Source organism: Takifugu flavidus, chromosome 1 (genome assembly GCF_003711565.1).
Source record: "Takifugu flavidus isolate HTHZ2018 chromosome 1, ASM371156v2, whole genome shotgun sequence".
Taxonomy (NCBI): domain Eukaryota; kingdom Metazoa; phylum Chordata; class Actinopteri; order Tetraodontiformes; family Tetraodontidae; genus Takifugu; species Takifugu flavidus.
Window position 1 is genome coordinate 9,921,005 of NC_079520.1, and position 16,727 is coordinate 9,937,731.

The window sequence follows — 16,727 nt, forward strand, 5'->3', positions numbered from 1 at the left end:
AAAGGCTGTGAGTGTGTTTCACATGCTGCAGGCAGTCAATTAGTGCCAGAGCACAACACAGAAGTCTTCTGTTACTTTCTGCAGAGGAGCTGTAAATAAAGGTTTTTATTACAACTCCACACTATCTGAGTCTCTTCTCTGGACATCAATAGATTGGATTGTTTCCTAAAACACACACACACACACACACACACACACACACACACACACACACACCATGGTATTATCACATAAGCTAAAAGGGAGGCTACAGTGATCACTTCAGAAATGTCATGAATGTGGACAGATTGTTACTGCTGTTTCATTTCAGCCTATTTATGATTAATGTAGATCATTTCTATATTTTTTATATTTTTGGGAGGGATTCGGAGAATTAGTAGCCATGAACATGTTAAAAATATATGCTTTTTTTTCTGGCTTTGTAGATTTGTTTAGGGTTGGGGTTGAACCTCAATTCAAGGCCACTGGAACCAACTTTAGCTCCTGTAAACTGAATGCTGATTCTATTTATATTTGGTGGGATTTACACCCAATTTCCTCTAAGCAAGTCAGCAGGAAACAGATGCTAGGAATTGTTCTTTCCCTAAATTCCTCAGAGAGAGGGTCTAGTCAACACCAACGTGTGAGACTGGCTTTGTACTTGCATGCAAAGAGGCAGTAGACAGCAACTAAATTGACTCCCTGGTTTCCCTGCACTGAATGTCCATTTCCTCACAGTTTCCACTTGCGTATGTCCGTCTGCAAAAGCTGAGGTTATGGCAGCCGGGCTTCCCTAATGGAGGTGTGGAGGCAACACTACGGAGCTTTCTCAGGACAAGGTCGACTTGCAGCTCAGGACATTGAAGGTTATCAACGGGAACATTAGGTTCATGAAAATATTTCTGTTGGTTAACTGTCCTCACTTAAATTTGTCTTGCAAATTTATAAAGCAAACAATGAGCCTACATAAATATGGTATAAAATGTATTATTCTGCATCGACTAATGAATAAAGTGATTGTTTTAAATGCATTAATGATTAAAAACAAATCTTAATAGATCACTGTGACGTTGCAAATGTCTGTCAACACTGGGGGGAAATAATGATTTAGTGTAGAGGAATAATGGCTGACATTCATATGACGATATGATTGGAAATTGAAAGGCCAATCTTTTCATGGACCATGGCGCCATCTACAGGACTGTGATAGAATGACAGCAGGGCCGGACAAGGACGCAGTTACACAACGGTTACGGTTGTGTGATCAGTGCTGCGTTTGAGGAAAAAATCAAGGATTATTGTGGCCCGTGTATGAGCTCCGTGTGTACGGAAATGCAGAGTTGATTAAAATGTAACCAGACATTAAAAAAGAAAACAAAAACAAAAGAAACGAGGGTTCGTAGGTTCTTTTGTGGGGGCTTTAAACATGATAAAATATGATATGGCGCCACCTACTGATGGCAGCACTCACTGAGCGCACATTATAGACGTGTGTGTGTGTGTGTGTGTGTGTGTGTGTGTGTGTGTGTGTGTGTGTGTGTGTGTGTGTGTGTGTGTGTGTGGATTATTCAAGATTCAAAGTACATCTTGAATCTTGAATAATAACCTCATATATACCACTCTCATCTCCATGATTTGCAGCCACTGGCTCCTGTATTTGAAGATTTTGATGACAAGGTGATATTCTTCTCTGCAGCAGAATTCTCAGATAAATGAGACCCCCCCCCCCCCCCCCCCCCCAAAGAGATATATAGCAAGCATAATTTTGCCATTTAAAATGGGTGTAAAACCTGTATTAATGATTTAATCACAGTTCTAAGAATTGCCTTTTAGTATGAACTGGATCCTTCACAGAACCTCATCCTTCTCACTGATTTATAAGGGGGGAAAAAAGATTTTTATTTAAGATTAAATGCATTCCCCCTCTCAAACCAAAGATTTTAAACATTCAGTGTGACAGATGTTTTTCTAAATATAATGAAAAAAGCAACACCTTTAAGAAAGGGCAACCCAAACTCAGCAAGTGAACAAACCATTTTGTGGGGTTTATACATAGCAATAATATATCTTTGTGTCAGGGGGGCGGTTAAGTACAAAGAATGAGGGCTGTGATCAACAACCAAACAAACGTGTTGTCCTGAGGTTGTGGCAAGGTAGTATAAACAGAGCATCCATCACACTGCATCTGTGAGGGGCTGATACTGTACTGCTTACTCTCACATCACTCCCCACGCAATCGCTGAGATCAACAGTTTATTCATTAATGACATTATTTATCCTTTAATCTCTGCTTGAGGCCTGTGGGGACTTGGGGACGAGTCCACGTGTGCTGCAGGTTGCATAACTGCACCCATGTTGTCACATCTATGCGTTACACATTTGATTATATTGCCTGAGCTGTGTTCTGTGCCACAAATGTCTTTTGGTTTATGAGTGAAGCTATAGTCATGCATCATATTAATATACTGTTGCATGAAACATAAGGACTATTCCCATTTACAGGAAGTAAAAGACAACAAAGTGAACTAATATCGTGCTTCCACCTGTGTAATTAAACTAATTTATACTCTGTAAATCAGCGTAATCTAACCAATAATTGCTGTTAAAGTCTTAATTGAACTACAGTTGGTATTAATTTGTACTGAAAAAAATTACACTCAAAATAAAGTTTTATTAAAAGAAAAAGACTCATTAATGTAAACTCTGGATTCAGTTGTCACATCTTTTATAATCACAAGATAACCCACCAACAAATACCAGCAGGAGGATAAAGCACTGACGGTAAACACGGAACATGTCTTGAATTTGAACTATGAACTGACCATAAATACTCATCATTAATAGTGTCAGAAACACATTAGACTTTTATTGGGGCCGTATTTTACTCACACCACAATAAAGTTAATGACAGAGATTGTCTAAACCATAAAACAGTCATACATTTGGAGATGCTGGTCAGCTTCAATGGGGCTCGGTACCATCTGGAACATTGATCCAGGATGCAATCAACTTAAAACTTATCACTTCCAGGAATTCTGCTTAAAATCCACGTTGACATCAGTTTTTGGAGCTGACAATGGAACAAATAACCGCTTCCACTCGGTGACCAGCAGAGGGCGCAAACTATGTTTAAGTTGAATTAAAGGTCGATACATGTTCGCCGACATTTAGAGTCTAACGGGAGACGCGCGTTGTGTTTTACAATGAATATTGAGTCACCAGTGACAATCCAATTACTAAAGTTTCGTTATTCTTGTTAGTGTAACGATTTGGACGTCGCACGGAAACATCTGACAAGACGGGTCCGGGTGCACTGTCGGTCACGTGACTAGTACATCTGGGGGCTAACGTCAAAATGGAGGTAAGGCGGAACACTGGAGAAGAAATACAGTTATTTGTTAGGAAAACCGCCGTATAATCACAGTTTGCGCGATCGTGCGTGCCATTGGTTGCGAAAACATGCCCGATATTTATTTGAAATGTGGTTTGCGCTGTTCATTTTGCTTTTTGCTTAGCATTTCATGCTAACATTAATAGGCGGTTTAAGCTAATGGCGGACGAAATCGTTACGTGCTGACTAGTAACGCGTCGAAACCTCCGTAACAGGTTGCTGGATAACGAACTAACTGATGGTCCGAGCCAGTCAAGCAGGGTTTATAAGGATTCTAACACAAACTTGTAGTGATTAATAAACATGTAGACGTAGCTTGGATTTGCTTACGGGGTGTCGGTAGCCACGTTAGCAGGCTTTTGGGCCTGCGTTTGGACGCGAAACCTTGAGTTCATCCAACGCTCTACAATCTGCTAACACTCGAAAATGTTCGATTTGCTTCAAAGTGAATATTGTCTACGTATTTATTTTCGTATCTAGGAATATATTGTTCTAAGCTTTGTGTAGAATACGCTGAAAATGTTTGCATTATTTCAATCCTGCATTTATGGCGCTTGAATCATTGTGCAATCATTTCCTAAATGGGATTGTCTTCTTTTGTAGGATCGGGAACTGAGAGAACCTGAGCAGCTTAGAAAGCTCTTTATTGGAGGTCTCAGTTTCGAGACAACGGAAGAGAGCCTGCGGGCCCATTTTGAAAAATGGGGTAGCCTCACAGACTGTGTGGTACTTATTGTCATTATTTCTGGCCCTTTTACATATCCATACATACGCATATGATCAAACTGTGGATTGTTTTCCTGATTATTGTTATTTTGTTGTTGTCAGGTGATGAGGGAACCCGCTTGCAAGCGATCCCGAGGGTTTGGCTTCGTGACATACTCGTGTCTAAGGGAAGTTGACGAGGCCATGAAAGCAAGGCCCCACAAAGTAGACGGCCGAGTCGTTGAACCCAAAAGGGCCGTGTCCCGAGAGGTAAGGGAATCCCGTCTCGGGTCGTCAATCCTACAGTATTCAAGTGCTGACGGTGTGATCAATGGCTCATGCTCTGCCACAGGACTCCAACAAACCAGGTGCCCATCTGTCTGTGAAAAAGATCTTTGTTGGTGGAATCAAAGAGGACACGGAGGAGGATCAAATCCGTGACTATTTTGAAAAGTACGGAAAGATTGAATGCGTTGACATCATGGAGGAACGCAGTTCTGGGAAGAAGAGAGGATTTTGCTTTGTTACCTTTGATGATCATGACACTGTTGACAAAATTGTTGGTATGTGTTCTTTGTAATCTACACACTTGTTTCTTGAGGCACAGTTTGACTAATCTAATAAAATTAATCTGCATTTCCTGTTTCCTCTTCAGCCCAGAAATATCACACAATCAACTTACACAATTGTGAGGTTAGAAAAGCCCTGTCCAAACAGGAAATGAATGCTATATCCAGTAACAGGGGTCAGTATGGCAATGTCACACTAGTGTGAAATTATACACAAGATATATTTTTATGATCAATAATCTATTTCAATATATTTATTTTGCCATAGGCAAGAGTGGAGGATCTGGAAACTTCATGGGGAGAGGTGGTAATTATGGTGGTTCTGGCGGCGGCGGCAGTTATAGCCGAGGTAAGTCTATATCCAAATATATTGTTATTCCACTTACAGGAATACCTAGCAGGTTTGTTCAGTAACTCCACTGGTGATTCCTGTCTACCATAATACGGTTCATTAGAGTTGTTACTGATTAAAATATATCGTACAACCTATCTGACTCAAGTCTGTCTGCCTAGCTCACCGCGGTTTGCGTAGGTATCATATCCGTGGCCTCCGCAGGCTCCTATACCTCCCAAAAATTCTTACTAGGCAGAGAGGGTTCGCAGCCCAGCTGGATCCTTTCTGGTTGCTGCTTTCTCCCATTTTACTTACTACTCATAACTTTTAGCGTTTAAGCCAAAGGTCTGAATTTGTTGATCCTCAGTTTAAAGCAAACCTAAAGCTGGCTTCATATAGCCCCGAGCTAAGTGTCGGCTGGACGATCTGTCTGTTTTTCTTATTGCTCGTTGTGTTTTTCCAGTTACAACCTGTGTGTGCTGTGTGTTAACCACTTTCCAATGAAATCAAATGCAATTAGCTGTAAATATAAGGAATCAATGTTGCTTCTCAGCTGTTTCGAATCTAAACTTGAGAAGTTGCATCGTGAACCAACTGCACGATAAATGTTCTCAAAATCACGTTATATCTTTATTTTTTATGTATTTATTTTTTCATCACTTTAGCCTTGCTAAAGGACTATTTATCCCTTTCAGAGACACTTTGTTTTACACTTAAGGTTATGGATCATGTTATATACTGTCACTAGTTGGCGTTTCGCCCCTTCCATCTGCTTGATGCACATATATTCTGATTTAAAGGTGGATATGGTGGAGGACGAGGGTACGGGGACGATTATGACAATGGTGAGTTGAGAAAGAGAAAACAGACAGTTGTTATACGAGTGTGATGTGCTGTGCTGCACATCCGTCTCTTACTGTTGTAATTATTGGTGTGCTGCCCCAACTGTAGGCCCAGGAGGTAATTATGGAGGCAGCCCGAGTTACAGCGGAGGCCGAGGGGGTTACGGGGGCGGCGGTCCAGGATACAGCAGTCAGGGAGGTGGTTTTGGTGGAGGTTATGGTGGCAATGATGGCGGTAAGTAGGTCTCCCATGGACATTATTATTTTATTTAGATTTAGTATTAACTACCAGGCCATATAAAGATTAGTCACTCAGCAAATTGTGGGACTCGCTATCTCATCAAGATTTTACATAAGCACTTCTGCCTGCAGGATATGGAGGGGGTGGAAATTACAATGACTTTGGAAATTATGGTGGGCAACAGTCCAGCTATGGCCCCATGAAAGGAAACAGCTTTGGTGGCAGAAACTCCGGTGGACCCTATGGTGGTGAGTGGATCCCTTCAGCTTCACATCTGGGCAATGACAATCCAATTTCCTTCACATTTGACACATTTTTCAACCAAATCCTAAACGGTAGGTGGCTACAGCTCCGGAGGCGGCGGCGGTGGCTACGGCTCGCGGCGTTACTAACCGCTCCACACTTGGGTAAGTTGCATTCGGCATCACACCACCCTCATAGCACAGTACAGAGTGAGCCCATGAAAGTGCAGTATAACTCTTTCTTCTATCCTGTATCATTCAACAGGCTTCAGTTCTTAGCAGGAGAGGCGAGGAGGTCAGGAAAGCTGCAGGTTACTTTGAGGCAGTCATCTGAAAGCATTAGAGGAGCACACAAGTCAGACATTACTGCAGCTAAATGGGAGAAGTTTATGGAAGAAGGACTGTGTACACAAAGCATGAGTGCAGATGTGCTCTTCCCTAATTGTGCTAGATGTTTCCCAAACACGGATTTATTTTCCTTTTCTATGAGCCCCAAGTGTTTGTTTTGTGCCTATGATATTTGAGGTAAAGAGTTAATTGTTTTATCTATCTGAAATTGGTTCTTAAGATTTTTTTATATGGGTATGTTTTCTGCTGGTCAATTATGGTCTGTTATCTTGGGTTCATTTAGCATAGTCACATTAGATCCTCCCAGCTAGAGCTAGAAATCTTTTTTTTTTCCAGACTTAAAATGATTGTTTGAGTGTATTTTTATTTTTATATGTAAAGCACAGTGTGTAAACCCTTTAAATCCAGTGTCACAATGAACATTAGCAGCATGGATTGGAATTAAGGGAACCCCACACTCCACCTGTCCCCACAAAACTGAATTTTAACACTTTGATTGGTAGAATCGGACAATAAAATTGTGTAGTCAATTAATATGAAGTTCAGTGCGTTATTCAGAAAAAAAACAACTTTGATGTCTAACTCTTGTAAACAGAAGTGAAACAAGCCTTTTCTTCCAGATGTTTGTTTGTGTGTGTGAGGGAGTTTTGGGTAGGTTTAGCGTTAAAGGGTCCGTGCACCATCTGTACCAGTGTTGCATGAGTAGGAGTGTGACAGCCACGAGCACCTGAATGTGGGTCCTCAGCATCGCTAGGTGTGGAGGATTGCAAATGACTCAGGCAGGACATCCTCGGCCCCAGCACAGTGGACCAGGCAGCAGTTTGAGAGAGAAGGGGAAGGCAGCATCACGCGCAACGCCTGTGGAGGAAGCGTACGGTGGCGTTCACTGTAGTGAGCATCTGTCTCTTTTTCAAGGCTAGCTAAACCCTCCATCAGCTGGTGCTAGCGAAGAAAGACTAGTTCCTGGACACATGGGAGATCCGGTTGAGTCAGATACCACAGTTTTTACCCACAGATTCTAGATATCAGACATTAACAGGAAAAGGGAGTGAGTATTTCACAAAAGCTGACTTGAGAAGATGGAGCAGGTAAGAGTAACCACTTTGCTTGATTTGCAGATGTGGAAAATGGGAATTCTCTTCTTGCTGAAAATCTGTAAAGACCTCAAAACATGGAAGGTTCTGGATGGGTAAGACCTTTATTCCCTCCCACCTCCCACAATATTCTCCCAAGGCTGCTAATGTTGTAATTTAACAGAGTACGAGGTTCTTCCAAGAAGGTGCAAGGATCCTGAAGGTAAAGTGAGCGGGAGTGATGTTTTTCAGCACGTGACCTTTGCCCTCTGTTTTCACTCTTTAGCCAGGCAGTTAAGCTCTCTTACCCAACCAATACATCATCAGACATGCCAATATTTCCAAAGATAGTGATGGTATCAGTTAAATGAGGCAACTCGGCACTTACAGTGTTATTAAAAAATACTGGTTAAAAGGTGAGTTATGGGGATTATTAGGTTATAGAGCTGTTTTGTAGTTGATGGATTTTAATGGGGGAAAAAAACATGGAACCTGTAAAATAAAGAGCAAATTTCTATTTATTTTTGACTCTAAAAGCTGCTATTTATTCAGAGCTCTGCGTACGTACCATAAACGTATGTGAAAGTCTGTTCTTCTTTATTCGGTCTATATTTTATATCTCTCTTCCATCTTCAGTTCCTTGGCTCAAGTTTCCACCTCTTACAAAATAATTTCAGACTTAAGTTTTAGCAACATGCTAAAATGTTGCATAGCACGTTTGCTTAAGAAATAAATTGTATGGAATCAATCGTCGACATATACTTGATGGAAGACTGTTATAAAGTGAGACGTTATTAGGCTGCCCGAGGTTTTTCATAACTTTTGTAAATTAACATTGTACATTTTAATAAATCTGATCAATTGTCTTCTAACTCGGAGACCACAACCGTGGATTTAGGGGTCAAACGAACTGGTGAGAGTTATTTAGACGTGTACATAAATGTGTATATATATACATATATATATTCTATTCTATGCATTTATAATAGCTCCTAGCTGTGTGTGCGCTCCTCAAAGGTCAGGCCCGTTCAGTGTCTGAGAGAAGACCGTTTTTTCCAAATAATCTGTGACCTGTCCCTTCAATAAAGTGTTTTCTGTGACTCGAGCACATTGCTATTTTTTTTCCCCGTTTGTCTGTCGAAAGGTTACAGAATGCAGGAGAGCCTGTTGTACTGCACACAGGTTCAAACACACTCTACAAACGGGTGCGGTGATCAAAGGTAGTATTTGTGTGTGTGTGAGAAAGTGCACGTTATGCACATAGTGATTGCGAAGGGCTTTACCTATTGAATGTGCCTGCCTGGTGGCTCATTGTGAAGTCTTCACGCAGGGTTCACCCCGAGCATACGTTGCTTTGGTGCAGCCATTGTGCTCTTTGTTGTGTAACATAATAACTGGAGGCTGTTGGTCCTGTGGCTGCAAGAGTCTCGCAGCGTTAAGCTTTTTAGGCCATTAGACCAGCTTATACCAATAAAAGGAAAACAGATTGTAGAAATGGTTTAAGCCGGTGACTCAATAGCATCGGCGAGGAGCTCTTTTTCCTCCTTTTGTAAGCCTTAACATTCAGGTCCAGGCCTGACGTGGTCCGTTACATAATCATTCCTTTGGATCTGGTGTCCATCTGTCTACAGCAGCAGGAACCACCTCAATAAATGGAGCAGGAAGCCGAGTGGCTACAGGAACAGTTTATTGAAGAGCACAGAGCTTGAAGATTTTATAAAAGTGAGACTGCAAATCAAATATGGTAGTTATAAAATGGACTGTGATTAGTGTAGACGTATTTACAAAATATGTACATACAGTAACTTCATCAATCTTGAGTGTATTTACAGTGTCGAGCAAAGAATCAGTAAAAAAGTAAAATATCAAAAATATTACATTCAGGAAGTGAGCAAAAACTATACAATAGTTCCGCTTAAGTACTAATGCTTTAAAGCTGGGTGGCTAAAAAGTTGTATTGCATAGTATTACCACTATAATTAGGCATAAATTATGCAGAAGACATGTGGCGGATGTCGCTCTTGGCTAAAGTCTTTTTAACGCGAGGGACGAGGAAGATGCTGCCGTTGGTGGACTGCTGGAGGGAGTACTCGGAGGGCGAGTACGAGTTCCCCTTCTCGTCTCGCAGCTTGCTGAACACCTCCAGGTACAAGCTGTTGAGCTGCTGCTTCATTTCCTTCAGGTGCGCGGCTTTCTGGACCTTCTCGCTCAGCAGCCGCTCCTTCTCCTCCTTCAGTGAGTCCAGCTCGCCCTCCAGACCCACTATGTTCTCCATCTTTCGCTTGCGGCAGTTCTGGGCGGCCACCTTGTTCTTGCCACGGCGCCGTATGTCCTGGACCAGGGCCATCTGGGCGTCGTTCAAGTGGTGCTTTGACAGCAGCTCTTTGAAATCGTCAACGGGCAGATTGATAATCATACTGACACTTAAAGGGATTTTGAGGGCCTTGGCCCTCTGCTCGTCTCTGGAGAGACGCGCATCCGAACGCCTTTTCTTATCTTTTGTGAACGGAGCGCCGCTTTGGCCGCACTCCTCTACAGAATCCATCTTGTGCGGCTCCAGTTTTCCCTCCATCTGCTCTTCTGAGCGCTCGAGCGCAGACACGGAGAGGGTTCGCTGGAAGTCGTCTGGTTCGAAATTGATGGAGAACATCTCTGAGAAGTCCGTCTCTGCACTCCCAGGGTTGTGGTCCATTTCCTCCATGTCTGAATCACTGTGGTGGAAAGAACCATCTCCGTACACAGACTTCCCAGGCGAGCTGGCGTTCGGGCTCGTGTGTGAAGAGATGCCAGAGTCCGAGTCTGGCAGTTCGGCCATCAGGTCGTGTTTGTCGAATGCGTCTCCGGGCGACAGGCTGTAAAGACCGGCTGGCGTGAAGGGCTGGCTCGCCATGTCGGACATGGCGTCACTGTTGTATCCATCCAGGCCGTGTTGACCTGTGTTTTCCTTCTGAACGGGGTTGGAGTAAAACATCTCGCCGAAACTTTCTGCAGCAAAGTCGGTGTGGAACTGAGGGCTGTCCGCCTGGGTCAGGTGATCTGATTGGACCATACTGGGAACTGAAGCCTCGACTGTATTCAGGAACTCCACTGGACAAATGTTTATGGCATTTGTCTCCACCTCTGCGGAGTTTGTCTGGTAAAACTGGCAGTTTGGGTTCTGCGCATCAGGACTGTGGGGTAGTGGATAGGCTGTGGTCTCCACTGCATCCTCCATTTTTATGTTCAAGCAGGGCTGCAAGGTAAAACAGAGTTATTCAACAACTGCAGCCCGGTTGTACCTGATGGGCTTTACCATCCTGTGATTCCCTATAACCAGCATAATAACTAGTTTTCTCTTTTGTTGCTCAGTCTGTACAGAGGTTGGCAAATATCTTTAAAATGCACCACCCACTAGTAACCAAATACCTTTCAACTCTGATCTGTGCTCTGAGAGTAAACGCTGATATTCCTTGATTGTGAGTCTTGTTTGGTATTGCAGTTCAGTGCACTCTGACACAGTGGAGGGATACAGCCACTCAGGCCACGGCTCCACCCAGCAGCTAAAGCAAACGGAGCCGCCTTCTAGCAAAAAGTGATAAGGCGGCAGCTAACAAGCCGCTAAAACTAACAAAGCGTTCGAACTCGAAGAGGTTTCTTTTCATATAACCTACAAAATCTCTGCACAATTCCGCAAAGGTGGATTGTAACCATGGAGAAAGCAGCCAGGTGCACCTGCCTCCTGTTCTCACGGCACGGATAAGCGCGCTTTTGTTCTGAGCGGCCACGTCCTGTCATCAGTGCATTCTTTGCAGAATTCTTGCTGTATATTCTGTGCCACGCTTTAGAATCACATCATACCTGCAGCTCCGGCAGGGACAGAAGCTCCATCCAAGCTTCCTCTAATTCAGGACACATGGCCTGTGACGGGGAAGCTGACAGCGGATCAGGGGACAGGGTGGGCGACGGCACGGCTGCCAGCTCTGGTGACAACATAGGTCTGACCTCCGTTGTATTCAGGCCAACAGAGGAGTTCTGTCACAGGAGAATTTGTCCTTTAATGAAAGTCCGGTGCGGATGGCTCATGTGTTTAGAATGGTTGTGTCCTTACCTCCGTTTCCCCTACAGGAAATGTTTCCGCCAGGAGTTGCAGACATTCATCAAAAGACATGGCGTCGCCGCTGTCTGCCGGGAAACTGACATCCTACAAGACATTAGAAATAAGAATCAGAACGGCCCTTTAGGATAAACAACAGAGCAACACCAGAGCAGAGCATGTAGGCAGAAAACATCCAGCAGTGGTGTTTTTGTAATTACGTGACGGTAACCTAGCTACAACATGGCCGCAGCCTATAGAAAGGAGGAGGAGTGGTCTAATAATGACGCCTACGTTTGTGTACCTACCTGTGAAACCTCAAGGGGTATGACGGCCGACTGCAGTGGAGGGAGAGCCACCGGGCGAGGCACGTACTCCCCCGTTTCCTCATCGAGCTGGAGCTGTGCCAGCAGGGCCTTCTCTTGCTCCCGGAGCAAATGCAGCCTCTTCTCCTCCTGCTGCTCCAGCTGCCGCTGCAGCTCGTGCTCCTTCTGCCGGTGGTTGTAGTCGAAAACCTCGCGGCTGGCTCCCAGATCGATGTCCTGTTTCCACAGTATGTCGATGAGGTTCATGTCCTGAAAGGCACGGCAGCAGGTTTTAGTTGTGGAGACGGTCGGCAGTGCTGGAGCCAGCGGGAGGATCCCTGCTGCGAAGTGCGGCTGCGGCTGCACCCACCACGCCCTCGCTCGCCGTATCTGCTCCCTGATAATAACACTGGTACAAATGTCAACAGGGAGAAGCCACATGAATAATAGATGAATGTCTTGCTTTCATTAAAATCACAAAAGCTGAAAAGGCTTATTATTGCTGGACAGAGTCCAAGGGAGATGATCGGGATTAAATAAGACAACGAAACTTGTGCTGCAATATGTCGGATTTCAGCTTTTATCCACCTGGAAATTCAATACTGACTTATTTTTATCAGGAGGAGCGAAATTGAGAACTTCAAGAATCACCAGATTGGTGTTGTTTTGCTTCTAACAAGGTTGAAGTAAATAACTAAGCTTATCCAACTCTGGACTTGAGCCCGTTCAGTCATAAGACTGCGTGAATAACCGTGTCCTACATTTTAACCATGTCTGACATTTAACTGCTGCTGCTGCTGCTGCTAACAACGCGGTCGACACCAAATATTTAAAAAAAATAAAGACAGAAGGCTTTTCATGACAGGCCTGCTCAATGCTCCTTAAATTAGTTGAAAGTGAGCTTTGTTCTTTCTTTCTTGGGACTTTCAGCCAAACTTAGTTACAAAACAAAACGGTTTCACAAAGCTCAGGGATGTTGCATAAGCTCAAGATGCTGTCTGCCCATGTGCCTCGTCTGTTCCTCTGACGTGGGTACATGCACCACAACTGGGCCCAGTAGTGAGTCAGTCATATGGCCAGAACAGACGCAGGGGAGAGGAAGCTGAAAGGGGACCATTCACCACAAAAAAGGATGTGAAAATATTAATGTGCTGTGTAAGTTTTCTCCTTTTCCTCAAAAGACACGAAGAACCCTCTTTAAGCGATACGACAGGAACATTTGAGAGGCTCCACCGGTGTAGTTGCAAAACAACGGGCTTATACCTCAATGTTGCATCAGAGGCTTTACCCCCAGCACGACCAGCCAGTGAGGCCCTGGTGACAACAAAGAGCTCTCTAAATACACCCGAGGTTGTTGATGCCATCCAAACAAAAGGGGGAAAAAACACTTGAAACACACCTATTGTTTGTAGCAGCCAAATAAAAAAAGTGTCTCAAATGAGGCCTTTGGCGGTTCGATCGCACCTGCCTGTCCTGTTCTGTTAGAAAATCAGAAAGACATCATCTGGAACTTTAGATGGAATGAAAGAAATATTAAACCAACCCAGAATGCAGGTTTAACAGGGCCATCACCTGAGATTAACCCTAATCCAAACAAGCCGTGCGGGTGCTTGTGCGAGGTTCCAAGCCCAGATGACATCACTGACTTTGACTGTCACAAGATCGACCCAGACTTGGAAACAAGGAAGCGGCTCATCGCCGATCTGCACCAGGCACTATTTGTTTCAAATAAAAGCCACCCAGGGCCCTCAGCCTTAACATGTGTTTAGATGGATCAGACAACCAAGGCCAAGGCTTTCATTACGCCCTCTTTCATCACTCCACAGTGGACAGACAGCCCTGGCCGTGGATGATGAAACGCGGCTGCGCATGTTCCAAAACAACCATTTGGGGCCCCCATCCGTCAAGCGTGTACTTCCACTGACCCCGCACTATGACAGAATAAACTCAACATTACAGTGAGAGCCCAGACAACATGTCTGGACATCTCGCCCAATGGATATGGGTTGGGGTTGAACACTTAGCTGAGTAAATCAGCATCCAATTCAAGCAATGACACTTTTTAAAGGAAGTTATTCCCCTGTCACATGTGTTATCAGGCGCTCAGGGGACGATAACATGAAAAAAGCCCAACTTGTTTTCTGTTTATCCCACTCATTCCCGTTTGGTGAGATATCTTATGTAATAACGGCACCGTTGTAGCCTGGAATTTGCGGACATTTAACATTTCCACGGAAAACGTCACAAGTAAATGACTCGCAGAACCGAAACTGGTTCAGAGGTCAAATTGAATTCATCCAAAAATTAAACAGATTCTCATCTTCGGGTGGTGTTAGAGGCCCGGGTCGCTGCTCCTGCGTCTTATCTGCGCCATAGCTGCGTTACCAGCGCGCAATAACGTTACAAAGGGCTTCACTTTCTTTTAAAAGTTCGCTTCAACTATCTGTGACGAAACCAGAAAGAAGCAGCCAGCTGATGCCATCCGGTTCGTCTCGTCTGCTCGTCAGTGAAATGATGGCCAGATGAATTTCTCTTACCTGTTGAATAGAATGCATCACGTCCATTTCCATCGTCATGGAGCTCCGTTTCCTGGCAAAAACAGCTGGGTGGATAAAATGTGTTATTCCTTCAGACGGTGGGTGAAAATGGCGAGCGGTCCGGTGCCGACACGGTCCGTAGCTGCGGGAAATTACTTCCTCGTACTGTGACGGACGTTACGGAAATTCTGGCCCTGCCTGCTGCGCCAGGACCGTCCCACTCGCTCCAGCCTATGAGGCGATAAGAGCAGCGGACGAGGAAATAATAATCTCTCCCAACGGCAAAAGGTGCCATTTACACGCCATACCAGTAATATTAATAAAAACAAAAACACGATAGAGAACAATTGCAGATAAAAGCAATAATAACCATTTAAAACGGGGCGCAGAGAAACGATAAAACAGATAAATACGTTATAGCCACACAACGGAAATGTTCTTAACACATCCAGGCGATGGTGTTTTGAATGTGTTGATACTGTATAAAGTGATATAAGGAAATCAAGCGTGATGCATTATTTTAGTTTATCTCCGTCATTATAAGTTTGCATTAGTGAGTGGCGCCCCCTGCTGGCCACCGTGTCCGTCCTGGAGCAGGAGCCCCTGGGGCCCTAAAGCACCGTGGAAACCCAGACATCCATGATCTAAGTTGGACGCAAGTCCCAAAAGAAACAAATGCATGTGTGAAAATTCGTTTGCAAGCATTTTTCAGGTTGGCCACAAGTTCCAGGCACTATAATACAAAGTCTCGACAAAAATTAAAGTCTAGAGTTGTTTGTATGTAACAGAGGGATCGTCGTTTTTATGTAACCGTAAAAGCTGGCTATTCGAAATGATCTTACTTCAGTTTACGACATATTATATCATACTTAAGCGCGCTACCTTTATTACGAGTGAAACGAAGATTGTACGACTGTTACTGACAATTGTACAAATGTGAATTTTAAACTTTAATAGTTAATTTTCTTTCTTAAAAGGGAGTTTTCAAAAAAAAATTAGAGATTCTATATCCCATATGGTTGGTTACGTTAGGCTCTTTCCTCGCGCTTCAGCTCAAGGAAGTCCAATCTATGTGTAATTGAGCGGTTTCTGAAATATGCCATTATAACTAGGCAGCCTGGTGCTGCCTTTACCACCTATCTGTAAAGAGCCTCGCACCAAAGTACAGCTCGCTGTGCGCTCTGCGTGAAAATTGCGCTTTTAAAAAGCCTATTTTTTCGACCTCATGCGCGCTCATGAACACGCGTTCACGTTTGGCAGCTCCACGTCGACATTCTTCCAGCGGCATATAGTGAACTGCACAGGACAGGACTGGGAGAAGAAAGAGTAAAAGGCGCAGTCTCCACCGGGCGCTACAGGTCCGCACACGGACGCCAGCAGCAGTGAAGTCCGGTATTCAGGCGGTGGTTGTAGCCATGACCTGCAGTGGCCTCACATCGCTTTCTGCGATGGCTATTTATTTTTTTATGATCGACTCTACTTGCTCCTCGTGTTGGATTGCAGCTGGTCCCCAGTGAGCACCTATATTAGGTATAGTATATATTGCACAACTTATTTCCAGTCAGCCTTGTGAAAATGATTCTTGCTAGATCCATAAAACACGACATCATGCATTCTGTTGCATTCTGCACTTTTAATGTGGCTGTCACTCCGTGAGGCCAAATGCTCTGACCAAGTGACAACCTTCTGGGATCTTTCTGCTCCTTTATTGCCACCCTCTTACTGAATTGAGTCAGTAGCTGAGTCTTAAAGGTTAATTCCATCAGTCTAGAGTCAACTGCAATTGCAGGAGTGAAATAATCCCAGTCAAAGTTTTAATTTCCAAAGCAGTAGTGTGGAGATGAGATGCAACCAGATGGTGACACCAAAGTGGTAAGTAAAAGGCATCTTACGGATATTTTCGGCTGGTTTTCCCACAGGATCAACTATCACACCTTCCCTTATCGTCACAAATGATGTTTGGTCATGTACTAGTTTCACTAGAGGGTTAGCAATGTGTAAAAGACTCCATCTGGCTCGCTTTACCTGCGGAAATCTGAAGACCCACCACACAGCGAGCGTTGATGTAGGCCCTGAGAACTTTCCGTGC

The 16,727-nt window shown here is 44.0% G+C and overlaps 2 protein-coding genes across 3 annotated transcripts; one reads left to right on the forward strand and one right to left on the reverse strand.

Moving 5' to 3' along the window:
* Positions 1–3,151: 3,151 nt before the first annotated feature.
* Positions 3,152–8,829, forward strand: hnrnpa3 (heterogeneous nuclear ribonucleoprotein A3). Of its 2 annotated transcripts, XR_008950645.1 has the most exons (12): positions 3,152–3,340; positions 3,974–4,096; positions 4,199–4,345; positions 4,428–4,638; positions 4,731–4,820; positions 4,913–4,993; positions 5,779–5,823; positions 5,930–6,055; positions 6,193–6,309; positions 6,401–6,468; positions 6,569–7,699; positions 7,770–8,829. XR_008950645.1 is itself a non-coding variant. In XM_057033393.1 (11 exons), exons 1-10 carry the CDS (start codon positions 3,335–3,337, stop codon positions 6,451–6,453), a joined length of 999 nt encoding a protein of 332 aa, XP_056889373.1. In that variant the 5' UTR covers positions 3,152–3,334; the 3' UTR covers positions 6,454–6,468; positions 7,770–8,829. The 2 variants fall into 2 exon arrangements, 1 of the variants encoding a protein (XP_056889373.1); XM_057033393.1 differs by lacking the exon at positions 6,569–7,699.
* A 565-nt stretch (positions 8,830–9,394) lies between these two features.
* Positions 9,395–14,921, reverse strand: nfe2l2a (nfe2 like bZIP transcription factor 2a). The gene is made up of 5 exons (XM_057033379.1): positions 14,639–14,921; positions 12,105–12,371; positions 11,812–11,904; positions 11,562–11,735; positions 9,395–10,956 (listed from the first exon to the last, which is right to left on the reverse strand). The coding sequence occupies exons 1-5, from the start codon at positions 14,675–14,677 to the stop codon at positions 9,715–9,717; spliced, it is 1,815 nt and encodes a 604-aa protein (XP_056889359.1). The 5' UTR covers positions 14,678–14,921; the 3' UTR covers positions 9,395–9,714.
* Between the last annotated feature and the right edge of the window lie 1,806 nt (positions 14,922–16,727).